The sequence below is a fragment of the Eretmochelys imbricata genome, chromosome 5 (genome assembly GCF_965152235.1).
Source record: "Eretmochelys imbricata isolate rEreImb1 chromosome 5, rEreImb1.hap1, whole genome shotgun sequence".
Taxonomy (NCBI): Eukaryota; Metazoa; Chordata; order Testudines; family Cheloniidae; genus Eretmochelys; species Eretmochelys imbricata.
Window position 1 is genome coordinate 13,613,018 of NC_135576.1, and position 27,925 is coordinate 13,640,942.

Genomic DNA, 27,925 nt, shown 5'->3' on the forward strand with positions numbered 1-27,925 from the left:
TCAGAAGTAATGAAGTTAAAAGCCAGCTATGATGGAGTGTGAATTACATCAAGGAAGCTACGGAGAGAAAAAAAAAATTCATCTACCTGGGGTATTACAACATTACTCTACAAATCACACTACTACAGCTGTCCTTCTCTATAGATTTCAAGTCTGTTCAGAATACCACAGCCTACACCCACTCCACCTGGGGAGCATTACTGGTATTTATGAACCTTTTCAGGGGAGTAATAGGGATTAAAGATAAAATTATAGCCTTAGAATAAATGCTTGACATTGATTGAAGCAGTTACAGAATATTTTACAGTCCAATTCCATGCAAAGATTTCAGAAGTACAGCCTGCCTATGTAAACACCTAGTGACATGGTGGATTCTCCATCACTTGATGTCTAAGTCAAGACTCATGTGTTTCTAAGAGATCTGCTATAGCTCAAACAGAAGTTATAGGCTTGATGCAGGAATTATGGAGGAGGCTCTGTGGTCTGGTGTTACGTAAAAGGTGAGCTTAGATGATCATAAATGGTCCCTTCTGGCATTGACATCTCTGAATATTCAAAGAAATAAAGTAACACTGAAATAAGATAGCCAGAAACTGAAAATCTCAATGTTGAAAGCATAGCATAGGTTTGTACTTGCTATATTCACATTCTAAGATACAGAACTACTGTAAAAAAGCTAAATGACAAACTCAATCTCTTACCCATCTAATATTAAACTCTCATAAGCTGCCTTTTTGTCACAGACAGGACAAATCCAGGTAGGTTTCTTTTCATTCATTTGTAGGTAAAGAGCAGCATCAAAACATTGCAGATGTGTGCAGGTAACAGCACGGCATGGGATTGTCAGTCTCATTTTTCCCAGCTGCAAGAGATGCAATAGAAACAAGTATCAGCATGACAGACAAGAGGGAACTGAAATACATTTTCAGAGATAACAATGAAATAAACCAATCACGGGATAAGAATGGTTTCCTGTTGGTAAATAAGTGCCCAGTCCCAAGGTCCTGGTATGCCCATAAATCCTATCAAAATCAACAGGAGTTGCATGTGCAGAAAGAATACAGGATTGTGTCATTCACAGAGGCAAAACCAATGTTTCTAAATGTCAAGGCCCAGCACAGACATTTTTAATAGCAGATTGTGCTGGCCCTATGTCCGTGTTCTATTGCTAAAATTTTGTTATGGTAAAATGTTTGAAGTAGTCATAATATTTTGTACCTTTTATCCCAGGATCTCAAAGTGCTTTATGAACACTGATTAGTGAAGTCTGACTTCTGAATTGGTATTATACCCACTTTATATGGGTAAACTGAACAAAGCAGATCACTCAGCTGGTCACAGTCACACAAACAAATCATGACTGAGCCAAGAAAAAAACTTAAAAAGAGTTCTGACTCCCAGGCATCGTGTTCTTGTTAAAAAGATTACACTACTACAGACTTGAAGCATTATTTCCTGCATGATTTCAATTTAAATAGGCTGAAAGAGAATCCCAAAGTTATTTGTAGGTCTTATGCTTGGGTAACATTCAGTGACAAAGTGGTCAAGAGTTGGCTTATTCTTATAAAAAGGTGGTAGTGTGGTATAGTAGGTAGAACATTTGAGTCAAGAGATCTAATTTCTATGCTCAGCTCTGCCATTTATCTGCTGAGAAACTCTAGATGAGTCATGTCAATTTTAATGCCTCAGTTTCACCCTCTTAAAAAAAAGGGGGGTAAGGGTGGGGAGAGATGATAATACGTCTTCTCCTGTTTAAAAGGTCTTGAGAGGTACACATGATCAAGTATGTTGCACTGGATGCTCTCACAGCACTTTAATGCTCTCACTTGTTGACTACTGTTTGTATTTAAAAAACAACATACCACTTACTATATTATAGAAATCCCTCTTACAGTAAAAGCTATTTTACAAAGTTCTGAGTTGTGGGTACTTTTTACAATAATCCAACTTTGAATTTAAGATGAACAAAAATAAAGAATGATTCCCCCCAAAATTTAATTGCATATTATACTTCACAACTTTACTTACAGGACACATCAGAGATACCCGCAAACTGGTTGTGGCAATTTCACTATCAGGATCGGCAGTAAGCTTTTCTTTAACTAGTACAATGAAAAACACAATTTAAATTATATTACATAACCATTTTTAAAAATGCCACTCTTACCACTCAGGTGTTTGAGTAGATACTCATTAATATACGGTTTAATTTTCATGTAAAGCCATCTATATTGAGAAGCTGGGAAATCTGCTTGCAGCAAGTATCAAATTTGCATTGATTTCCTAGCTTAAGGCCCAAACCTGCAAACACTGGCAGGCAGAGTACTTACTGCCATCAAGAGTAATCCCACCGATGACCCACAGCAGTTAGCACTAGACACAGTATTGTTTGCAAGAGCAGGCCCTAACCTATATATAGGCTGAATCAAGTACAACCTTTGAAGGGGGCCTCCAAAAAAGTCCTTACACGTCACAGGAAGGTGAACGGCACCTCATACATGTGGAGAGATTAATGGATATTGATGCCAACACAAGTGCTATATTTTACAGCCCACCACTGCAGAGGTGCTCTTAGCAATATCAGGAGAGTATCCAGGCATTGAGTAGGTGTTCCCACATGGTCTGGAATGAGCAAAAGCAGTGCAAGCTCTCTCTCTACTGGGGATAGAAGACTTCTGTAAATCTGGTATCTTTCACCAATTCTAGATCTCTCTAAAAAAAACAAAAACAAAAAACAAAAAAAATTAGAAAAATTCAACCAACTTACTTAGTGCTCTGGAATGGTCTGGGTTTCTGATACCTTTCATTTTTAACCTCTGCAAAAGCATGGCTGAAGTGAGCTGCCGAACAAGATATACAGACATGGAGTAATTCTACAAAGGAAGAAAAATATGATTAAGGATGGAAAAGTTTCATAGAATCATAGAATATCACGGTTGGAAGGGACCTCAGGAGGTCATCTAGTCCAACCCCCTGCTCAAAGCAGGACTGATCCCCAATTAAATCATCCCAGCCAGGGCTTTGTCAAGCCTGACCTTAAAAACTTCTAAGGAAGGAGATTCCACCACCTCCCTAGGTAACGCATTCCAGTGTTTCACCACCCTCCTAGTGAAAAAGTTTTTCCTAATATCCAACCTAAATCTCCCCCACTGCAACTTGAGACCATTACTCCTTGTTCTGTCATCTGCTACCATTGAGAACAGTCTAGAGCCATCTTCTTTGGAACCCCCTTTAAGGTAGTTGAAAGCAGTTATCAAATCCCCCCTCATTCTTCTCTTCTGTAGACTAAACATCCCCAGTTTCCTCAGCCTCTCCTCATAACTCATGTGTTCCAGTCCCCTAATCATTTTTGTTTCCCTGCCTTTTAAATCAAAAACAAAAAAAATACAAAAACAACCAGTTTTATTTCATGCAGTAACAGACATACCTCACAATACAGTAAGATTTAAATATGCTAGTAGAATTAAATGTAAATCAGTTCTCCGTTGGTCACACCTTTTTGAAATATTTCTATAGATTAATGATGGTGCAGAAATGGAATTTCTTCCTAAGTAAAGCCATTTATTAATTTGCTGACCAAAGTTTGAAGCTATTGCAATCAGTGGGATAAATTCACAATTGGTTCACGACAGTGCACCTCTTCACAAAGTTCCACCCTCTTACACCAACAGAGAACTTGGCCAAATGTCAAGTCATGTGTTTGTCAGTTTTATGGTAGGTATCTCAAAAGGTGACCCAAAACAGAATATAAAACTGTTTATACAAAAGCACATGCCTGCCCACATAATCATTATTAGTGCAGATTTCAGACTAATTCTAACACTATTACTTTCTCCCACATCTCTTTAGCAGGCTCCCAAATGAACAACTGCAGGAGAGTAATATGTCTAGACATCTCCAATACCAGTAGCAGAGTGGATCAGAGCTCAAGACGGGAGTTTGCTTCAGGGAAAAAGTAATAATGTAGAGATAGATTATTTAATTTCTTCTATCCTACTTCCAGTGTGCAATAGTTCTCTGTAGTAGTTATTAATATCTTGTATTGTCTAAATTGTATTACAAGAACTGAACTCTGATACTTCACTTGAAAGACTATTCCTCAGTACTACAGATCTCACCAACAGAAAATTTTCCCCAATTTACCCTAAGTTTTCCCCTTCTTACCTGCAACCCTGTACTCCCAGTTATACTTCCTTTTACGATGTCAAACAATACCTCCACCTGTTCTTGTTATTTATATCCTGGCAATGTTAGAAGGCATATCCCACACATAACTATCACTCAAATGAATGAAACAATATTTAACTCACTCTTCCTGCAAATTTAGCACTCTTGGCCTCAAATAACTTTAGATGCTCTCCTCTGAACTCCCTTCAATTTGTCACCATCATTTTGGTCAAACTCAGAACAGAGCACACTATTTCAGGTGTGGTCACACCCATTACCTTCCTGGGCTATGATATAACTTTGCGCCACATATGTGAAGTTATTGGTCTATTTACTACTGTGTCATAGCAAAATCAAGCCTAGTCTGGTGTATTCTTGTACTATTACTACTTTTGAGGTTTCTCCATTATTGACCTGTTTTGGTCTATTTTTCCTTGCTTATATTTTCTAAATCAGATCTCAGTTTGCAATTTTCGGTCCTCACTGGTGTTTACCACTGCTCCCTAATTCATACCATCTGCTCATTTCATTAACTCACTTATCACTTCTTTCAGCTCACTGATGAAGGTTAAGACACTACAGTACCCCCAAGACACTTCCCCTCCAACAAAATGTGCTGCTTATAACCCTTTGTTTACAGTTCTTCACAGCCAGTTTTCTTTTAGCTGTGGTCTTATGGCTCCCATCACTGTAGTATCAGAGTGCCTCCTATTTAAATACAGAAACACTCCTAAGTATTTAAAAATAGAAACAAAAACATTTCTTCCTTTGAAACCTGTTGAAGGAAGAGTCATGTCTGGGTGCACAAAAGTTGTCTACATGCATGTGAGGGGACTGAGGGAAGCCGGGGAGAGAGTTTTTGAATGAGTTCTAAAGCAGTCTGTGATCATACTTGTCTCTTGCAGGCACAATTTCCACAGTGTAGATCCAGCTCCTGTGAAAGTTCTGCATTCACAAGGCTTCCACTATCAGTTAACAGATTTATCACTGGTGAATGTAGCTATTGTGGGAGGTTATGATCATTGAGGGAGAGGGGATTTCTCAGAAGCTGGGATCAATACCATGAGAGGTTTCTAATTTCATGACAGAGACCTTGAACCAGACTACTGAATTCAGGGCTCAATCCTGCAAGATGTTGAGCACTCTGACTTGGATCTAGCAAAGGACTTCACCGTGTGCTTAGATTACATCTTATAAGTAGTCCCACAGGCTTCAGTGTCAGAGTACTTCACACTTTGCACAAAAGGAGCCTTGGGAACCAGTGCACAGAGAATACCGCATTGATGTATCTGCAGCAATCCATGTTGCTATGCAGATGGCTTGATGCGTTTAGCATCAGTTGTAGTATATTTGAAATGAGATGGGCTATAATGTCACTAGACCTAAGTTGTCTAACCAGCTTTCCCACTGGCTTCACATAAATGCTGAATACTATGAGGGAATCATTACAGGTTGTCTTCCTCTCTAATATTTATTTTACAGAATGTAGTTGTCAAGATCAAACCTTGTTCCTTTTTTGAGTAAAGATACTACATGTTTCTGGCATCTCATCAGTTTTCCCAACTTTAGAACTGAAGTGTCAGTCATACAGCAAGTTCCTTGCTAACTTCACTTAATAATCACAGGGCGACTATCTTCCACACCAACTAAATTATAGATCTTGAAATTTTTCAAGTATCCCTTACCTGCTCTTTATCAATAGCCATTTTAATATGGTCTTCCTCACCTCCTAGTTGTCCGAACTCTTTCCTTTAGCTTTCTTGTCAAAGACATTTTAAAAAACAAATTCAGTATCAACCTTTTCAGCCATCATTGATTTCCCTCCTTTATTAAAACCAAATTCCTTTTAGAACTAATTTTTCCTCTAATACATTTTTTTCTAAAACACCCTTGTTCCCTTTAGCCTCTTGAAAGTATGTCTACACTACAAATAAATGTATTAACTCGGGTTAAAATAAGCAATGAAGACATGGCAACTCTGCTTTTAACTCGAGGTAGCAACTTAAAGCTAAAGCCCATATGGGAGCCTGGGGCTGAACTTGAGCTACTAACCCAAGATCAAGTCAGAGTTGTCATGTCTTCATTGCTACTTTAACTTACATTAGCTAATATAGGTTAACAAACCCACCGTAAGCACACTTTTTTTGGTAGCGTAGCTCAAACTCAGTCTGTTCTTTTTGCTTATTTGTCTTCTCCATGAAAATTTACATAAGTCTATAACTTTGTATGGCTGACTCCCTCTTTTTCCACTTGCAGTGTTTTGTTTTTTAAAAAAGCCTCATCTTTCAGCAGTTCCTAGTCTCATTTTACTTTACACAATTTATGTGGCTTACTTATTGCACTCCACTTTCATCACAGGCAGTGAAAATAAACTGATCAGTTTATCTTTCTGGTTTCCATGCATGGGTAGAATGCTTTAATATCTGAACTGCATACACACTGAAGATAAGTTTCAATTCTAACAAACAGTTTTCATGTGAATTTTTAAAAAGGATCATGAAAACAGTTCTATTAATATATGTCTCTTTTGAAAAAAAAAAAAATCTTAAATCCTAAATTACTTGACAGTGGCCTTTGTATTTTCACAAGAAAGTGAGATTTTCTAGAGCTGCTTTTTTGGGGGGGGCTGGAGTGCGGGGGTGGGAGGGGGGTGCGCGCGCGCGCTGGCCTCCCTGCCACTTGGAGTTCAAAATACTCTTTTCCACTAGAAACAATTAAAGCTTATATAAATTAAAAGGTGTACCACAGCTCCCTTAGAAAAATGGAGACTAGGGAAAGGAGAGAATTACTTTGAGTCTCTTCCTCTCCACCCACCCTGAAGTCACTCAGCCCCTTGAGGGACCAGGCTCCATTTGCAACAGAGGATGATATGCTACGCTACTCATTATAACCACAGATAATTATGCACATGCTCAGTTTTATCATGAGCAGTGCCACTGAACTTAGTGTGAGAGAAAAACTGGAGACTTAGCTATGTTCAAGTAACTTCTTTTATTTACTAAATTGTGAAATTAAAATTGGTTTCATGAAAACATTACTGAAAAATGAACAGCATTTGGGTAGAAAATAGGAAACTCAAACGCATGTCTGTATGAGGGTGGCTGGAGACAAGGCATGTCTGGTCATTTTCAAAATGTCTGCTCCTGTGCCCACTGATTTCTCTCACTGATCTTAATGGCCAACTGCCTCATAGAAGACTCATGCTACAGAGCATTTTCTTTGTCAGAAACTATATCAAGTTAGGAAATGGCAAGTTCCTTTCTTTACTAGTCATTTTTATTATTCATCTCACTACAAACAGTGAAGAATAAAAAAAACTGTTCTCTGAAGGAATTCTAAATCCTTTTACATTATTGTTTTACTTTAATAAGTTTCAGGTGAAATGCTGGCACTGCTGAACTCATTGGAGTTTTGCCATTAACTTCAATGGCACCAGATTTTCTCCTATAGTCATTAATCATGCACACGCTCTATGGAACTTTTCTGCAAGCCCTACATTCCTGTAAACTATTTAACTTTTTATTAAAGCTTCTAAGATAAATGTTTTCTTCCTAGCAAGCTACTGGATGGGAAGAGAGTGGAAATCTTTACAGTGAAGGAGTACAGGCTACATATGTTAGCACATCTCTGGTCAGCAACAATCAGGAAGGAGTAATACTGAGTGAGGTTACTCTCATACTTCAAAGAACATAGTTTACCTTTCCAATTTCAGATGCCCAAGAAATGGAGATCTGATTTGGCACTGCTGATGATAATCTAACTAGAGATGTAATATTCAACGGGCGGCCGGGTCGCTTCTGCTCAATTCCATTTTTTGGTGGTGGAGCATATCCCTGCAATAAGGAAGAAAAGAAATGTCTCTCTAAAATTTTAGGAACTCCTCTGACTGTACTCTGAAATCTACCAAAGAGACACCATTACAAGGTTTTTGGAAAACAGAAGTTTTTATACAGAGTTATTTTTTGGCACTCATTTTGTATTTTGCCATCACAAATCAGTTACATACCTACCCTTCTCTCCCACCCCAATAAGTCTCTTCTAATCACTAGCAAAGAGATCTTTACTTCAGTCTAGTGATTGGGTATGCATCAAGTTACACGCTCTGTCCCGAAACTGTTATCCATATAGAAAAGTTCTGTACAGCTTTACAGAGCTGTACAAAGATGGTCTGTAAATGGGTAATGTTCGCCTCCATTTTCATCTACCCTCAGCTTCAGAGTTCTAATGCACACCAGTCACGACCTTGCCCAAATGTTAACGGTTATGAAAACACCTGCCCGTAGAAACGAGTCTCACATTAGCCTTCTTTGTGCTAGGGAGATTTTGCAAAAAAAGTTTCCCACAGTTGCTAACGTTGTTTGGCTCCACCACTTTTTGTCAGTGTTTGTATTTGTCTATTGGCCTAGTATTTGTCTGTCCTTCATCCTCACCATGAATATTGCTATATACCAACAGCTATAAATGGCTCAAATTTTGGAGTGAGATATCTTCTACAAAATTTCCTCACAACTCCAGGAATTCAAGCCATCTACTGAGCACAAAAAAAAAGAAAGCACACTCAGATTAAAAACAGACTACGTACAACCAAAGCAAACCTGATAAGATTTTTGCAGATGCTAAGTAGAGAGGCTTCCCTCACAGCCACAGTCAGAATTTTTAAGATGAATCTTTATGCTGCAATTTATCTTTGTCACAAATGGACCAAAATTAATTAATATCTACATAGTACTTTTAACATGTAAAATGATAAATATTAGCATTGGTATCTTAGTGATCATCAGTGCCTAAAAATGCCCGATGTATAGATCAGTAACTGTACAGGCAAATTAGGCATAAATTTGTGAGCATATTTTTGAAAAAAGTCAGGCCCTTTTTCTCCCCTACTTTAGACTTTAAGAACACAAATCTATCAGCAAAAGCTACATATTGAATAGAATTTCAACAACTTACCGGCAATGGAAATAACTTCCCATTTACTTTAATGCACAAACTATTGGGATAGTTATCTTCTTGAGGGCAGCTAGTCTCTGCTAAGCATAACCTATTTCCAAAAGAGAAATTTCATTTTTAAGTGAGTTACACTCAAAACTATTTATAGGTGTTAAAATATATTTGAATTAAAATAATCAAGTACAAACTTAATGTAAGAAAAACCGTATATCACCTTAGCTGAACTTGGACTGTGTAGTCCCTCCTGCCCCCTGGCAAGAAGTCCCTGTTGAGGGAAAAAGAAAAAAAAGAAAGTCCATTGAGAGAAAGATAGGGGCAGGGATTGGAGGGGAAACAAAATCTCACACCCCAATTTATCACATTTTAAAAAAGGACAGACCTGCTCCAACATCTCTAGTTACTTTCAAGACTCTGAAGTTTCTCATTACTACACTACCCATGTAGTACAAGAACAAAGCACTTGTAACCAAAACAATCTATTTGTATTAATTAAAAGGATAAACTAGGTCTGTGCAAGGTCTTGGGACTCCAAGGAAGTCGTGAAGAGAGAGGGGAGAAAAAAAATCCGATGCCACCTGAGGCGGGAAAACCAGCCCAAAGGAGGTCCTCCCTACCGCACTCCACTGACAAACAAGGATAGAGGGTAGAAGCAGCATCCCACCCCAGCAACTAGTGATGTAAATATCGTTTTAAAAGATAACAGATTTAATAGTTTAAACAGAGATTCGGGCCTGATGTGCAGGACTCTCTCCATTTCAGGCAGCACCTTTGTTCCGAGGATGGCGTATCTCCCCTCCCTGCCTTGCCCCAGACAGATGGGAAGGGCAGCTGAGCTCATACCAGGGGTGACAACAGGCCTAGCCAAGAGAGCCTAGAGTAGTTGAGGGGGCCCAGGACCTCCCCCACATCCTCAGTACCCAGGAAAAGGGATAGGGGCCACAGGTACCTAGTTTGTCCCGATGCGGCGTCCGCACACACTCCATGCCACCCCAGCAGCAGCTTTCCTTACCAGTGTGCAGACTGCCTCTGCAGCCAAACCCCTTCCAGTGGCACAGGGAGAAGCCAGGGGACGACTTTACCCCCCCGACAGGGCCCGCAGCCCCTGCCCACCTCCCTGGCCAAACACGCACACCCTGCCTGGCTGGCCGTGCCCACCCTCCCCCATCCCTGCAAAGCCCCTGGGACAAAAACCCTGTTGGGCTAGAGCGTTAATATCAACGCAGCCCCTTTAAGACAGGGGTGGGCTCCCACTGACCCTCGTGATGCCTACCCCTTCCTGGTTGCCATAATCACCTCTTGCCAGAACCTGGTCGAGACCCGCACACATGGGGTTAATGGTTAGGGTGGGTTAACGGTTAGACTAATACTTACCGGATGGATAACCAGTTAATATTTTACATCCCTACCAGCAACCAGGGAACACGGGAAGAAAACAGTCTGCCACACTTGCAGCAGCCATGAAGGCTATTTGATTTCAAATAATCAGGTCCCATCTTCTTATCTAACTCCCTGATGATGTAGGATTGTCCCCCAACATAACCATTATGTGTTTGTACAAACACTAGTTTTAGGTGTACTGAATAATAGGCTCCCACCCACCACTTTACTTGAAAGGTTGTTCCACAGGCGAAGAGATGTGAAGGAAGATTTTTCTGAAACTCCCCTGCAACTTTGCAAAAGCAGTGATTTAACACATGCTCACAAATGAATGCCAGGCACTCCCTCTTACCTGGAAATGCAGATTTCTCTGACTTGCTGAGGTGTTAAAGCAAAGATAAAAAACTTCTCTTGGAACCTCTGAATACTGCTCTGTACTGAGAGAAGACATGCAAAGCAGCTTTAAAACAGAATGGTCCACTAATAAAAGTCCAAATGATTGCAAGGGTGGTGAGTTAATAGAGTCCACAACTCTGCTTTCTTGAACAAAACAAAGGTCACATAATAATGGAGTTGCTGCTGATTGCATGCAATTATCAATGAGGAATGGATATGAATCATTCAATTATAGACAGATAGCTTAATATTAAAATTACATTTAATACTAAAATGACATTTTTGCCCTCTTCAGAAGCTTGGAAAACTAGGTTTATTTTATTCCTAGATTTTACAAGGGACTATACAGGGTTGAAGTGTCCCAGAATTTTCGCTGGGTGTCAGGCGAACATGCAAAGCAAACATCAACCCTGCATTTCCTCCCACATATCCTCATAAAAATATAAGTAGAGTTTGAGATATTACAGTAAGTAGTTATCAGACAAGCATGTGCACAAGCTGTTATTGGCCAGGTGGAGAACAACGATTCACTGGAAAACTGCTTTAATCCCAGGAGTGGTGAAGAAAGTTACACCTTTGGAAACTACCAGACCTCAATGCTAAAGAAAACCATCTATACGAAGACCTTGTCTACACTATAAAGCTTTTGCCAACAACACGGGAGGCATGCACACACTACTTAGCTATTTTGGTGGCAAAAGTCAGCTGTTTTGCAGCCAAAATAAAACCACCTCAACGAGAGGCATAAAGCTTTTTGTGGCAAAGTGACAAGGCATCAGTGTAGACACTGCTGTTTGTTTTGTCGACATAACTGGCTTCCACCAGTATCCCACAATGCCTGCCGTGACCTCTCTGCTCACTGTTTTGAACTCTGCTGCCCTGCGCCCCTTCCCTTTCAAAGCTCCAGGAAGTATCTGACAGCTGAGCGTGCAGCTCCCTTTGGGGAACAAAGAGCAAATCATTAATGTGGAATGCTCCTGTTCTGCCCTGCACTAGGAACACAGGGGAGCGGGGGAGAACAGGACAACTGCTGTGCTGCTTTGACATTCCTCAGCAGGGAGCGCTCACAGAGCTGCTCAGGATGTCACTTCCAGCAGCTGAAGAGGCTGTGGGAGAATTCGGAGGGAATCACAGAAAACCCCAGGCAGGCAGGCCGGCCAGAAGAGACTTGGGGAAGAGACTGCTTAGCCGAGCTGGGGTCTGATAGGATAGGTCAGTCAGCCTGATGTCTCCCCTGCCCCACACACACCACTCTCCTCTACCTCCCCCCAACATTTCAATTGAAAAGCAGCTGACAATCTACTAGGATACCTGGAACATGGGATTGAGAAATCTGTGTCATGTGACATTGTGCCTGCCCAATCACAGAATATCAGGGTTGGAAGGGACCTCAGGAGGTCATCTAGTCCAACCCCCTGCTCAAAGCAGGGCCAATCCCCAATTTTTGCCCCAGATCCCTATATGGCCCCCTCAAGGATTGAACTCACAATCCTGGGTTTAGCAGGCCAAAGCTCAAACCACTGAGCTATTCCTCCCCCCGAGGCATTGCAAACCCTTCCCAAAGCACCCTGCGGCTAGTTGCACAGTGGGATAGCTACCCACAATGCACTGCTCTCTGTTGATGCAAGAATGTGGATGCACTCTGATGACACAAGGAGCTAGTGTAGACATGCCACAGAGCTTTAATTAAAGCGGCATAACTTTTGCCAACAAAACTTTGTAGTGTAGACAAGGCCTAAATATGCCTGGGGATCCCCCTTATGATATTTAAGGAGGCAGGGAGGAAATCAGACTAATGGCAGAATCCTCTTACTGACTCCTACTTGGCCATTTGTGGTGGTAATTATTTTAACATGAGAACAGGGTGCAAAACGTGTTACCTTATGGATTTCTTTTCTGGGACCAATCTCACCCATAATACTGAAGCAGTTCAGACTTGTTTACAAGTCTGGGGGCTCTCCATTTGTCCTCCCTGTCAGTGAGAAAAGGCCCATGAAATTTTCATCTCTTAAAAGTAGAAAAGAGTGGGTGTGGGTTTTGCCGCTATGGCTCCAAAGACTGCCTATAAAAACTAGGATTGCAACAGGCAACTTGGAAGCCCTGAACTGCCATGTTGATTGTACCACTGGAGGCAGAGAATTTGGGGGCAAGGTCATAAGTGGCATGGCCAAGTCTCTGAGCCGCATAACAGCCTGGGCTGCCAGTATCTAAAGAGGGCAGTAGTCCAGAAATCTCAGATTGTGGGAAGGGTCAGGATCCAGAAAATATTAAACAAGTTTTATTAAATATTAAACAAATAATAAACAAGTTTTTCTTACTATGCAGAAAGGGAGCTAAGGATGGGCCCATAGGCTGTTTTTGTTTTGGGGGGGTTGAGGGGGAGCCTGAGCTGGTAAAAGTCTCATGATCATTTGGAAAGGCAGCAGTATTACATTAGCCTACATGTGGTTTGGTTTTTTAAGATTAAACAACACAACACTACATTGCTAGTATGCAAATATATGAACTACTCATCCCTTCAAAAAGTCATATGGAAATAACTATACTCCTTAGCTGTTCAACCATAAGAAAAAAGAAAAGGAGTACTTGTGGCACCTTAGAGACTAACCAATTTATTTGAGCATGAGCTTTCGTGAACTACAGCTCACTACATCGGATGCATCCGATGAAGTGAGCTGTAGCTCACGAAAGCTTATGCTCAAATAAATTGGTTAGTCTCTAAGGTGCCACAAGTACTCCTTTTCTTTTTGCGAATACAGACTAACACGGCTGTTACTCTAAAATCAACCATAAGAGTCTATTTGCCCTCCAAATCCTTAATTCTCAAATACACACAGCGAGTTGTTTGTTTTCAGTCTCAAGAGCCTTCCTGGGTCTACTAAATCGGATTATGCATAATCCAAGTCTGTTTTATTTTAAAACCAGTTCTCTTTCACACACAAAATCAGTAGTTAATTATCTTGATATATTTCATGTAAAAAACTCATATGGAACTAATTACACCAAGTAAAGAATCATAGAATCATAGAATATCAGGGTTGGAAGGGACCCCTGAAGGTCATCTAGTCCAACCCCCTGCTCGAAGCAGGACCAATTCCCAGTTAAATCATCCCAGCCAGGGCTTTGTCAAGCCTGACCTTAAAAACTTCCAAGGAAGGAGATTCCACCACCTCCCTAGGCAACGCATTCCAGTGTTTCACCACCCTCTTAGTGAAAAAGTTTTTCCTAATATCCAATCTAAACCTCCCCCACTGCAACTTGAGACCATTACTCCTCGTTCTGTCATCTGCTACCATTGAGAACAGTCTAGAGCCATCCTCTTTGGAACTCCCTTTCAGGTAGTTGAAAGCAGCTATCAAATCCCCCCTCATTCTTCTCTTCTGCAGGCTAAACAATCCCAGCTCCCTCAGCCTCTCCTCATAAGTCATGTGTTCTAGACCCCTAATCATTTTTGTTGCCCTTCGCTGGACTCTCTCCAATTTAGCCACATCCTTCTTGTAGTGTGGGGCCCAAAACTGGACACAGTACTCCAGATGAGGCCTCACCAATGTCGAATAGAGGGGGACGATCACGTCCCTCGATCTGCTCGCTATGCCCCTACTTATACATCCCAAAATGCCATTGGCCTTCTTGGCAACAAGGGCACACTGCTGACTCATATCCAGCTTCTCGTCCACTGTCACCCCTAGGTCCTTTTCCGCAGAACTGCTGCCTAGCCATTCGGTCCCTAGTCTGTAGCGGTGCATTGGATTCTTCCGTCCTAAGTGCAGGACCCTGCACTTATCCTTATTGAACCTCATCAGATTTCTTTTGGCCCAATCCTCCAATTTGTCTAGGTCCTTCTGTATCCTATCCCTCCCCTCCAGCGTATCTACCACTCCTCCCAGTTTAGTATCGTCCGCAAATTTGCTGAGAGTGCAATCCACACCATCCTCCAGATCATTTATGAAGATATTGAACAAAACCGGCCCCAGGACCGACCCCTGGGGCACTCCACTTGACTCCGGCTGCCAACTAGACATGGAGCCATTGATCACTACCCGTTCAGCCCGACAATCTAGCCAGCTTTCTACCCACCCTATAGTGCATTCATCCAGCCCATACTTCCTTAACTTGCTGACAAGAATACTGTGGGAGACCGTGTCAAAAGCTTTGCTAAAGTCAAGAAACAATACATCCACTGCTTTCCCTTCATCCACAGAACCAGTAATCTCATGATAAAAGGCGATTAGATTAGTCAGGCATGACCTTCCCTTGGTGAATCCATGCTGGCTGTTCCTGATCACTTTCCTCTCATGCAAGTACTTCAAGATTGATTCCTTGAGGACCTGCTCCATGATTTTTCCAGGGACTGAGGTGAGGCTGACTGGCCTGTAGTTCCCAGGATCCTCCTTCTTCCCTTTTTTAAAGATTGGCACTACATTAGCCTTTTTCCAGTCATCCGGGACTTCCCCGGTTCGCCACGAGTTTTCAAAGATAATGGCCAATGGCTCTGCAATCACAGCCGCCAGTTCCTTTAGCACTCTCGGATGCAACTCGTCCGGCCCCATGGACTTGTGCACGTCCAGCTTTTCTAAATAGTCCCTAACCACCTCTATCTCCACAGAGGGCTGGCCATCTCTTCCCCATTTTGTGATGCCCAGCGTAGCAGTCTGGGAGCTGACCTTGTTAGTGAAAACAGAGGCAAAAAAAGCATTGAGTACATTAGCTTTTTCCACATCCTCTGTCACTAGCTTGCCTCTGTTTAGGGCTTGGCTGCAGCCAACCTCTAAATATTAATTTGTAGAGCTTGATGTGTACTTCAAACTGACAGTAAAAATGGCGTTTTAAGGGTTCACTCTCTCTCAATAAAACGCTAGCTCAAGCATGCCTGGTTTACAAATTTTTTTTTAAATTTATTTTATTTTAAGTGTTTTTCCTGTCAGTCCTGCAAACAGCCTAGGATCTGAACATCAAGCAAAAATTCTTGACTTCTGCGTCATCACTGGTAATAATTCATCAGGCAAAATTCTTGGACTCACTGACAATTGTGCAGGACTAACAGAAGTAAAACACTTCTATTGACTTCTATTAAATCAGAATATGCACAGAGAACACATCTGTTAAGTGGTGATGTTCCTCCCAACTGCCCAAAATCACTTCTACAGCCTTACTCTAACATGCTAACAATGCTATCCTTGCGAGCAGCTTTTCCTTTTTTAGAAGCCACAAGACCCTTGATTTTTTCTACTATGGAATACGGGGATATACAGGTTAAGTGGCAGAACTTTGTTGGATGTTTAGAAAGAGCTCTTTCTAAACCTTCTGTCTAGCCAAACGGGTCAGTTTTGGTTTTCGAACTACAAGAGGTCGGTGAGGTGATCGCATTGGCTGTCACTTTTGGTTGACAGAGTTTTTCCCAGGTCAGTGACTTCAAGCTCACAGAGGACTGCCCAGGCTTTACTACTAGAATGAGCGTAGCGAAGATCCTCCATTATTTTGTTCCATCTTTTCAGGCATGCAGCATTCCATGACAATTAGTGCTTTTGCTGTGTCCAGATCATAGTTCTTCTCATACTCTTCAGCTGCCACAAGGAGCATAGACCATGTGATAGCTGTGAGAAATATGTTTCACAGCACCTTTGGTAAGAACATAAACAAGGCGGTCAGAGTCCTGGGATTGATCAGATATGGTGTATCCTTTCTACAATTACTGCGGCATATGCAATGCACATCTAAACTGACTTGCAGAATAGCAGAACAGTGTTGGCTGCAAGCAAAGTCTCCAAGCACTGTCTGAGTTTTCAGAGGAAAACCACTATTGTCTTTCATCAGAAAGCAGAGGTCCAGTTTGCGTTCAGTGTTCTATCTGCCAAAGCAAGAAGTCCCTGATTTTGAACCTAAACAAAGATGGTAGACATCTGCAAAATGAGGTCCAGCAGCTGCATCATGTCTGCTATAGCCCTATTCTGAGTGGTGGCTATTTAAGTTACCAAGGTACACAGCCAAATGGGGAAAAAATGGAAATGCAGGCTTCAGCCATTCAAAATTTGGAGGTTTGCACGCATTCATTACGGTCAGTTGTCCAAGTTCTTACTGCAGCAATAGAAATTCCCATGGTCTTGGGATCCTTCAGGACTGAGACATCTTTAAGACCATGCCCAGGCTGCACTGAACATCATTCACAGCAGCAATGAGTTCATAACCATTAATATTGCATCTTGCAGTTTGCTTGTAATCTGCAGCATGAGTTTCTTAGTAGATCATCATCGTTATTCACCTTGAGAACTCTTAAAAGACAGTCATACTTAGCAGGTGACAAGCCTAAAAAGCTGTCATGAAGTGACAGTCATTGCCCTCTTCAAACATGGGAAGCCAACAAATGATACTGCCAACAACTGCTCAATATCACTCCTCTTCACAATTTGCAAGTTAATGGAAAGGGTCTTACTGGCCCATCTCACCCTATCTTTGAGGATGCTTATGGCTTTGAAAGGCTGAAAAATATTGCAGTTGAAAACATTTTTTAAAAAGTGAATTCATAAGCATGATACCCAGCAAGGAGAAGGGTTTAATTGCTTCAGGAATGCAAACATGTAGCACAATTGTGCTTTTATATTGTGGCCAGATTCTCAAGGTGGGAATACTTGTCCATTTCCTCTTCCTGGATTTAGCATTAATTTTTATCAAGTCTCCCCTTATTGCTGGCAGTTCCCACTGTAGTAATCATTCAAGGAAATTCTACGGTTTGGTTCTATACTATGTCTAATTTAACATTATCTTTCAAGACTACCAGTTGCTTTTACAAACACACACCTCCAACAGATAGAAAAACTCCTGGTTCGTGTCCTGGTTTAGGTAGTTTATATGGTAAAGAAACCTTCTAAAAATCGTGTATGAAATCTGCACTTGGTTACAAAAGAATATCCCTAAATCAAAATTAAGTATTTCATCATGACTAAAACAAAAGCAGCTCCACAAGCCACCCAAAAGTGGAGATCACTAGAGGCACAATGCACAGTACTTTTAAAATTTAATGCCCTACAGAAATACTAACAAAATGAAGTTTCAATACCACTAGAAGATACAGAGGTACTTAACTAGCATTGCTCAAAACGTACAGCTGGGATGCCATAACTCACTGCAGTTGCAAAATATGGTTTCACTTTCATGGTTTGCAAGGGTATACAGATGCAAAAAAGTGAAATTTCACTCTAATATTGGAGTCATTTTTTAAAAGAGTACGTACTGAGTTCTGTGAGGAAAATGCTATCCCCGCCAAGAAGCCATGCACATGTACATCAAAATTTGACCCCAGATCTCTTTGGAAAGGTTTCCTATGCTGACGCTACTAACTGACATTACTATTATAAAAGCAAAAGTGGTCCTTGTTAGAGCCCATTAGGAAATGGATACGTAAGAAGAGAAAATATAATGCCACTATATAAACCCATAGTATGCCTACCCCTTGCATACTGCATGTAGTTCTGGCCATCCCATGGCAAGAGAGACATACTAGAATTTAAAACGGTACAGAGAAGGGCAACAAAAATTATTAGGGGTATGGAACAGCTTCCATTCGAGGAGAGATTAAAAAGACTGGGACAGTTCAGTTTAGGAAAGAGACAACTGAGGGAGGGGTGGCAGAAGAGGTCTTGAGAAAGGTCTGAAAAAATCATGAATGGATTAGAGAAAGTGAATAAGAAAGTGTTATTTACCACTTCACATAACACAAGAACCAGGGGTCACCCAATGAAATAAATAGGGAGCAGGTTTTAAACAAACATAAGGAAGTACTTTGTACAATGCAGTCAACCTATGGACCTCGTTGCCAGGGAATGTTGTGAAGGTCAAAAGAATAACTAGGTTATTCTATGGAAGGTAGGTCCATCAACGACTATTAACCAAGATGGTAAGGGATGCAACCCCGTGCTCCAACATCCCTAAGCCTCTGACTGCCAGAAGCTGGCACTGGATGACTGGGGATGGATCACCCAATAATTGCCTCTCTTCATTCCCTCAATATCTGGTAGTAGACAGGATACTGGGCTAGATAGACCATTGGTCTGATCCAGTATGGCCATTCTTATGTCACTGTGTCCTTATACTGGCACCCAACACCATAGTATATAAGCATCCAATATATTCAAAGACTAGGACATCCGTCTTCAATCTACATGGGGACTTTCATTTGAGCCATGGCTAGAGTACCTACTGCATATAGCCATATTTTCCTGAAGAGTACTTCAGACCAGTTTAAACTTTTATTGTTCATGTTATACAACAATGAAAAAACAGAAGTTATCCTGTACCCCGCCATTTAAGAATAGTAACATGTATAGATGGTTTATAAACAAACAATCCACAAAACTTTAAGCAAACTTTATATTAATAAATGTCTTAAAAGAAAATTTGACACAACCACCAAATCTCAATTACAACTTCCTTGCAGTATGTTGATTTGTTTGTTCTTCGTTCAGTGCTTGTAATACTCAATTATCAAGTCATTTTCAAAACCTAATCAGTTTCCTTTTTAATCATAGCCATTGTAGAGCAACAGTTCACATTTACGTAGATTCAAAAACTTAGCATTTTCATTGCCTCACGTTTCTCTGTCAGCAAACTGCTGTAGCTCACGAAAGCTCATGCTCAAATAAATTGGTTAGTCTCTAAGGTGCCACAAGTACTCCTTTTCTTTTTTCACTTACAGCAGTGCACCCTGGAAGATATGGACACTGCCAGAGCTGGTTGAAATATTGGAAAACAAAAATTTCATGCAGGTTTGCTACCTTCTGTGATGTTGCACCCCATAATGCTTTATGAAAATATGCTTATGAATGTAAATATGACATAACTGGAATATGTTTTATGCTACATATGCCATGTAACATATCTCTGCAAAGGTTATGATCTACTGAATATATTCATCCTATTTGTATGCGTGTATCATTTTTGCATTCGAAGTTATGAATATTGGCTGTGTACTTGTTTGATTTTAAGCAGCCTTAGTAAGGCATTTGGTCAGCTTCTTTAGAAAGGAATTTGCAAGTTAAGTGCCCAGTCAAGAAACACTTAAATGGACAATGGATCTTGGAAGACTCCAATCCACATAAGAAGTCTACCTGAGGATGTTCAAGGTAGCATGTAAACAATGGCTGCCACTTGTAAGAAACTGAGTCATGCATGGACATGTGACTTGCCCATGTGACTCCAAAACTCCATCTTGTAGCTGGGATTCTACACAGGGGGAGGGAGGGGTGTCCACCCACAAGAGGAAGTCTATTTAAGCCCCTGGAAACTCCTCCATTTTGTCTTCAGCTGTCTCAAGAGATATCCTTTCGGGGTGGAGAGGCTACCTGAAAGAAACTGGAACAAAGGACAGTAACCACAGGGGTGAGAGTGATTGCTGGACCCAGACTAGAAGGAGGCTAATCTATAAAAGAAGCTTACTGGAACATCTCTGAGGGTGAGATTTCATCTGTAATCACTGTCTTACTGTATTAGGTTTAGACTTGTCTGTTATTTTATTTTGTTTGGTAACTTACTTTGTTCTGTCTGTTATTACTTGGGACCACTTAAATCCTACCTTTTGTAGTTAATAAAATCACTTTACACTTATTAATTAACCAAGAGTATGTACTAATACTGGGGGATGGGACAGCTGTGCATCTCTCTCTATCAGTGTTATAGAGGGTGAACAATTTAGGAGTTTACCCTGTATAAGTTTTATACAGGATAAAAATGGATTTATTTGGGGTTTGGACCCCACTGGGAGCTGGACATCTGAGTGTTAGAGACAGGAACACTTCTTAGGCGGTTTCCAGTTTAGCCTGCAGCTTTTGTGGGACGTTGTTCAGACCTGGGTCTGGGTCTGTAGCAGGCAAGTGTGTCTGGCTCAAACCAGGCAGGGCTCTGAAGTCCCAAGCTGGCAGGGGACACAGGCTTAGAGGTAGTCTAAGCACATCAGTTGGCAGTTCCCAAGGGGTCTTCTGTGATCCAACCCGTCACACCTTCCTCCTCAAAAAACAAACCAACCCAGAAAAATTACGTATACTACCATACAAACCAACCCCAACCCCAAGACCTGGAACATCCAAAAAGTTTCCAAAACTAGATCTAGCCACTGGCTAAAAATCAAGACAGGTGCACTACTCTCTTCCAGGCTATACCAATATACAGAGAAAGTGCTTTAGACTACCTGGTTAGTAGTAACCCAATAAAGCATGCTATAGTGATATATAAATAGCTCGATTACACTTACATCCTTGTGTAAAAAGAAAAGGAGTCCTTGTGGCACCTTAGAGACTAACCAATTTACTTGAGCATAAGCTTTCGTGAGCTACAGCTCACTTCATCCGTCTAAGGTGCCACAAGTCCTCCTTTTCTTTTTGCAAATACAGACTAACACGGCTGCTACTCTGAAACCTATCCTTGTGTAAAGTAATTCTGTACCCATATAGAAGTATTTTTCCGAAGTTTGCCAGTTGAACACAATCATGCTGAAAATCTAACTGGTAGTTATTCACACTACTGGAGAAGCCATTATTTACAATCAACAAATTTATTAAATCATTAAGACATGTTCACAACTCTGAAAAATTAACAGTTATTATTAGGGCTGTAAAGCGATTAAAAAAAATTAACTGTGATTAATCGTGTCATTAATCATGGTTAAACAACAAGAGAATACCATTTATTTAAATATTTTTGGATGTTTTCTACATTTTCAAATATACTGATTTCAATTACAACACACTACAAAGCGTACAAGCACTCACTTTATATTTATTTTTTATTACAAATATTTGCACCGTAAAAAAGAAATAGTATTTTTCAATTCACCTAACACAAGTACCGGAGTGTAATCTCTTTATCAATGAAAGCTGAACTTACAAATGTAGAATTATGTACAAAAAAACCCCTGCATTCAAAAATAAAACAATGTAAAACTTTAGAGCCTACATGTCCACTCAGTCCTACTCCTTGTTTATATCGGTTTACATTTGCGGGAGATAATGCTGCCCACTTCTTGTTTATATCACCTGAAAGGGAGAACAGGCGTTCGCATGGCACTGTTGTAGCCAGTCACAAGATATTTACATGCCAGATGCGGTAAAGATTCGTATGTCCCTTCATGCTTCAACCACCATTCCAGAGTACGTGTCCATGCTGATGATGGGTTCTGCTCGATAACGATCCAAAGCAGTGCATGTTCATTTTCATCATCAGAGTCAGATGCCACTAGCAGAAGGCTGATTTTCTGTTTTGAGGGTTCAGGTTTTAGAGATTCTGCATCGGAGTGTTGGTCTTTTAAGACTTCTGAAAGCATGCTCCACACCTCATCCCTCAGATTTTGGAAGGCACTTCAGATTTTTAAACCTTGGGTCAAGTGCTGTCACTATCTTTAGAAATCTCGCATTGGTACCTTCTTTGCGTTTTGTCAGATTTGCAGTGAAAATGTTCTTAAAACGAATAACATTTGCTGGGTCATCATCCAAGACTGTTATAACATGAAGTATATGGTAGAATGTAGGTAAAAAAGGAGCAGGAGACATGCAATTCTCCCAGCAAGGAGTTCAATCACCAATTTAATGCATTTTTTTTTTTAAATAAGCATCATCAGCATAGAAGCATGTCCTCTGGAATGGTGGCCGAAGCATGAAGGGGCATATGAACGTTTAGCATATATGGCACGTAAATACCTTGCAATGTAGGCTACAAAAGTGCCATGTGAAAGCCTGTTCTAACAATCAGGTGACAATGTAAAGAAGCAGCGGACAGCATTATCTCCTGTAAATGTAAACAAACTTGTTTGTCTTAACAATTGGCTGAACAAGAAGTAGGACTGAGCGGACTTGTAGGCTCTAAAGTTTTACATTGTTTTGTTTGAATGCAGTTCTGTAACAAACAAAAATCTACATTTGTAAACTGCACATTCACCATAGAGATTGCACTGTAGTACTTGTATGAGCTGAACTGAAAAATACTATTTATTTTATCATTTTTACAGTGTAAATATTTGTAATCAAATATGATAATATAAAGTAAGCAGTGTACACTTAGTTTTCTGTGTTGTAATTGAAATCAATATATTTGAAAATGTAGAAAAACATTCACAAATATTTAATAAATTTCAATTGGTATTGTTTAACAGTGTGATTAAAACTGCAATTAATTGCAATTTTTTAAGTTAATTGTGTGAGTTAACTGTGATCAACAGCCCTAGTTATTATATTACTTGCTCAGCACCAGTGTGCTTGATACTGTACAAAAACAGAAAATGACACAATCCTTGCCTTGTGGAGTTTACAATCCAAAAGATTAAGTTCAGTTGAGGGAAGAGTATAGTGATCACTTATAAGAGATTGTGTGAAGAAATGGGTTTTTAAGGAAAGAGGGAGCTACTAACAAATGATAAAAAAGCCTATCATAGTCATGGGGGCAGGTACAGAAGAGTGAAGGGAAAAAACAAAGGAATTAAGAAAAATGCCCACAATTAGCAGTGAGCGTGAGAGAAAATGAGAGCAAAGATGGAGGTAGGGACCATCTTATGCGCAGTCTCGGAGGCATGAATATTAAATGTGAGGCAACAAACTGAAGTTCAAAAAAAAAAGCAGAAACCAACATTCATAAAGATACAATATGTTTTCCAGGAGCTGAATTTAGACCCAGATTTTGAAGGTATTTAAGCATTGGTGCACTCAGCGTTGCAATGCCTACATCATTTAGGAGCCTAAATCTCATTTTCAGAAGTGATCTAGTCTAAGGCTATAAGTGCCTACAACACTTCTGAAAACAAGATTTAGGTCCCTAAATCGCATAAGCATTGCAACACTGAGTGCGCCAAGGCCTAAATACCTTTAAAATCTGGGCCTTTGAGGATAAGCAGGACTTCAAATTGCTGAAGTGCACACAACAGTTCTATTCTGTACTCCAATAAAAACAGTCACGGCATGTCTATACTTGTCATTTAAAGCGCAAAAAGTCCCTTTTTTGCGCAAAAACCACGAGAGCGTTTACACTTGCCAATGACTTTTTGCTGTGAAACTCAGACGTTTCACCGCAAACAGAAAACCACCTCCACAAGAGGCGTACAGTTCTTACAGGTGACACTTTTGTGGTGATGTGCAAGTGAAGACACATTCCTCCTGTTCACATGGCTTTTAGCCTCCTGAGGATATCCCACAGTGCCTAAGGTGACCACTCTGGCCAGCAGCTCTGACACCATGTAAACAGATGTCCTACCCCACCCGCTGTAAAGCCTCAGGAACTTTAAAACTCCCCTTCCTGTTTTCTTGGCACGTGCTCACTTATCAGAGCAAATGATCCCCTGCTTAGAGCAGTGCTGAGCTACTGGAGCTGACCAGTGTTTGGGGAGAGGAGACTGTGCAGAGACCCAGGATGCCCCGCGATCACCCCTCCTTCCCACCAGACCTATCCTCAAAATGGAGAGAGCTGCACTGTGGGATAATTGCCCTCAATGCGCTGCTCTCATTGGCAATGTAAGTGTTACAAATGTGAACATGATCTGATGCCTGTGGAAGTAAGCGAGAACACAAACCAGCACTTTTCTTTTACCAGTTCCCTATCACTGGTGAAACTGACCGTGTAAAAACTCTGCAAATGTAGCCACAGCCTCAGTCAACAACAGGTAAGGTGAACAATCATTTCTGCACAACCAACATTCATCAAGTGATTAAATCTACTTCACTCATTTGGTATAATGTCACATTCATTATGGAAGAGCTGGGCTCTTCTTGGCCTACCCTGAAAACAAACATCTCAAATTTTCTGTAGCTGGAGGACAGTTTGCTAGCCTTGACAACTTCCTTCTAGCAACATGACGGCGCAATTTGTGATCACCCACATGGATCAAAAATTTCCAAAATCCATTTTCTACTGGCCCTGATAGGTTTGCTTCTTGGTTATACTGATCATAGGTACATTTTGCTGCAAAGATCATACAGGAAGTCATTTCTTTAGTATTTTCAAAGGCAGAAGAGAACCATGATTTTGAGTGTCACTTGGCTGCAGGTAAAGAACATTATTGCTTCTGGGAGTGGAAATTAGAGCAATTTATAAAATGACAAGCAGCACTGTCTGTCTTCAAAAAGTGGAAATGTTGACCTCTATACAAGTGTCTAATGTGGGAAGCTCACTATTTTATGGATCTGGATTTACTGATCAGATGTAATGATCAAAATGATGGTTGCTTTAGTCAGTCTTAACAACAAACTCTACAGATTGCTTAATTTAACACTTACCTAAACTTGTAGGTTTAATGAGAACATCAAGCACATCATAAAATGGGAGGCTTTTTAGCTGAACATCAGGATGGACGGGTGGAATTGGAGGTGATGGTTGCTGCATCTCAAAGTGAGGCTTAGTGTCTTGAAGCAGCACAGAACCAACAGGCGACGAAGGGGATTGAGGGGTGACTGAAGTAGAAGGTAGTGGGTGGATTCCAGAAACAGCCAAGTCAGGTTCCACAGGAGAGGAGCTACTATCCAAATTGAAAACTGAAGGTTTTACAGGTGACAAGTCAGACAGACTTTCAATTGTCCTTGGGTACCGACGCCTATAGAGCTCTCGGATTTTAATTTGAACGGCTGGGCTGCAGCCACTCTTCAATAAATGCAGTGCCCTCATCAGGAGGTCATGTTTGCGCCCACTTTTATTACGTCCAGCAAAGCCCAACAACACTTGTAGTTCAGAAACTCGAAAACTTGATACCATATTCTAAAGGGAGAAAAAAGATAAGGTTAGCACAGTACTCCCAATATGTACAGCATATAAAATTCATTTCTGCAAGTACATAGATTTTTATTGCTCAGGTTTAGTATTTATTCTTTAAAAACCAGTAGTGCCTCTCCCTAAGTATAGCTTTGCCCCTTGCGCATTTCCAAAATTTGAGTATGATCTTGCCTATTCAACTAGACCAGTGTTTGCTAAAGAGCGGGATCACTTCCTCAGGTATCAGAGTAGCAGCTGTGTTAGTCTGTATCTGCAAAAAGGAAAGGAGTACTTGTGGCACTTTAGAGACTAACAAATTTATTTGAGCATAAGCTTTTGTGAGCTACAGCTCACTTCATCGGATGGAATCCACTGAATGCATCCGATGAAGTGAGCTGTAGCTCACGAAAGCTTATGCTCAAATAGATTGGTTAGTCTCTAAAGTGCCACAAGTACTCCTTTTCTTTCCTCAGGTAGGATCAAAAGGAGGTGCAGTTGGTTTCTTCTCCTGAAGAAGGGCTCAACTTTCCAGAGTTAGGGAAACCATGAACTAGATAGATAACTAATTTTGCAAAAATTTATATGAATTATGAATTGTTACTATTCAACGTCACTGATTTTTTCAAAGTAAAACAACATTTTAAAAAGGATTAGTGCTCATTTAAAGGTAATTTTGATTACCTTTTTTTTTTTTAAAGTGCATCTAGGTCCCAAACAATAGTTACTACATGCCATTTCATAATTAACTCATTAATTTTCAGATCTGATTTCATGCTTTAGAAAATTAAAAGGATACTGTCAACTTAAAACTTCACACCCACCTGACCTTTCCCCTCCTATTATCACAAGTAGCACCTAAAAAAATAAAGGTTTCAGAGTAACAGCCGTGTTAGTCTGTATTTGCAAAAAGAAAAGGAGTACTTGTGGCACCTTACAGAATAACCAATTTATATGAGCATAAGCTTTCATGAGCTACAGCTCACTGTAGCTCACGAAAGCTTATGCTCAAATAAATTGGTTAGTCTCTAAGGTGCCACAAGTACTCCTTTTCTTTTTTAAAAAAATAAAGTCTTTCTTCAGCTTGTTTACTCTGTGAATTTGAGAGTTCTCTGTATTTAGACCGTTTACTATTTCACCTGTATATTCAGCTAGTCGGTCAGTTTTCCTGTTTGTAGAGGACTATTCCACAGAGAAGATAATTTTGAGAGAGAGGGAAACACGACTGGAAAATGTGTATGCAAAACCACAAGACTGATTTATTTCCCCCCTGCCAGAGGCAGGTTAATACATAAAGCTACTTGAAATCTAGTCAGTTTAACAAAAAATTGAAAGTTGAGAGTTCCTTGAAAAGACTCACTCAACACAACAGGGGGACCAGTTGCTGAGCTGGTGTTAAAATTCCAGTGGAACCCAGATTATCTGATCTAATTGGGACTGGGGCCAGATCAGATAACCAAAAATCCAAATAACCCAGAGAATGGTTTCCCGAGCCCTGGCCACTGTCTGCCCCAGGCAGCTGGTGCTTTGATAAATATGGAGAGCTGTATAATGGAGGCTCAGTTAAATGGGGTTCTACTGTAGTTTATTCCTGGTTCCCAGACAATGTTCTGTAAACCACGCCTTTCTATCCTATTATGATGACAACTAAGGGCCTCATTTTCGAAGGTGTGAAGCACCCACACTTTCCATTGACTTCAGCTGGAATTGAGGGAGAAAGATGAAGGGAAAACAGGAAAATCAGACCATACGTTTCTATTATTTCTTCCCATCACCATTAAACAATTATCCTTTAATTATTCATCTTGAATATTTACAATCTAAAATGTTTGAAGTGGGGTGTGTTTTTCCTAGACTATTAGCAGTTGACAGTAATTGAGATTGGAAAGGTAGTTTCTCATAAGAGTGTGATAAAGTCTTGGACAGTCTTGATACATCTTTTTAGTGGGAATTCCCATTAATACTTGGCTAACAGATGCCATCTAAAGGTACTATGATAACTGGCTACAGTTATTTGAACAGTAAAAGGTGGAGAGGAATTATGTAGAATGATACATGATATTGCTAGAAGTTACAGAATCAAAAAACTGCTGAAGGGAAGAATTAGGGTGACTAACAGGAGAGATTTCATGAGACTGAAACACAGTAAGGTGTGCAGTGTGGAAGTCTTCCAGAGGAAGTAGAGGAAGTCCCATGATCTGACACATTCTAGTATTTTGTCCAGGATATCCATAAATGTACTGTAAGTAACAATACTAACTAGCCAGGGAGATAACCAGATGACCTAAATAGGAGTTTGAAATGACAGGGACCTAGGATTCTATAA

At 40.5% G+C, this 27,925-nt stretch overlaps 1 protein-coding gene across 7 annotated transcripts in view; it reads right to left on the minus strand.

Annotated features, from left to right (window-relative positions):
• PIAS2 (protein inhibitor of activated STAT 2) overlaps positions 1–27,925 on the minus strand; it is a 56,979-nt gene that overhangs the window by 19,239 nt on the left and 9,815 nt on the right. For all 7 annotated transcript variants that reach the window (XM_077816650.1, XM_077816647.1, XM_077816651.1 and 4 more), the window contains 8 exons: positions 25,134–25,608; positions 10,847–10,931; positions 9,332–9,382; positions 9,118–9,208; positions 7,866–8,000; positions 2,768–2,873; positions 2,029–2,102; positions 702–862 (listed from right to left, as the gene is read on the minus strand). In XM_077816650.1, the coding sequence (XP_077672776.1) occupies positions 702–862; positions 2,029–2,102; positions 2,768–2,873; positions 7,866–8,000; positions 9,118–9,208; positions 9,332–9,382; positions 10,847–10,931; positions 25,134–25,608 (1,178 nt within the window). The remainder of the gene's footprint in view (positions 1–701; positions 863–2,028; positions 2,103–2,767; positions 2,874–7,865; positions 8,001–9,117; positions 9,209–9,331; positions 9,383–10,846; positions 10,932–25,133; positions 25,609–27,925) is intronic.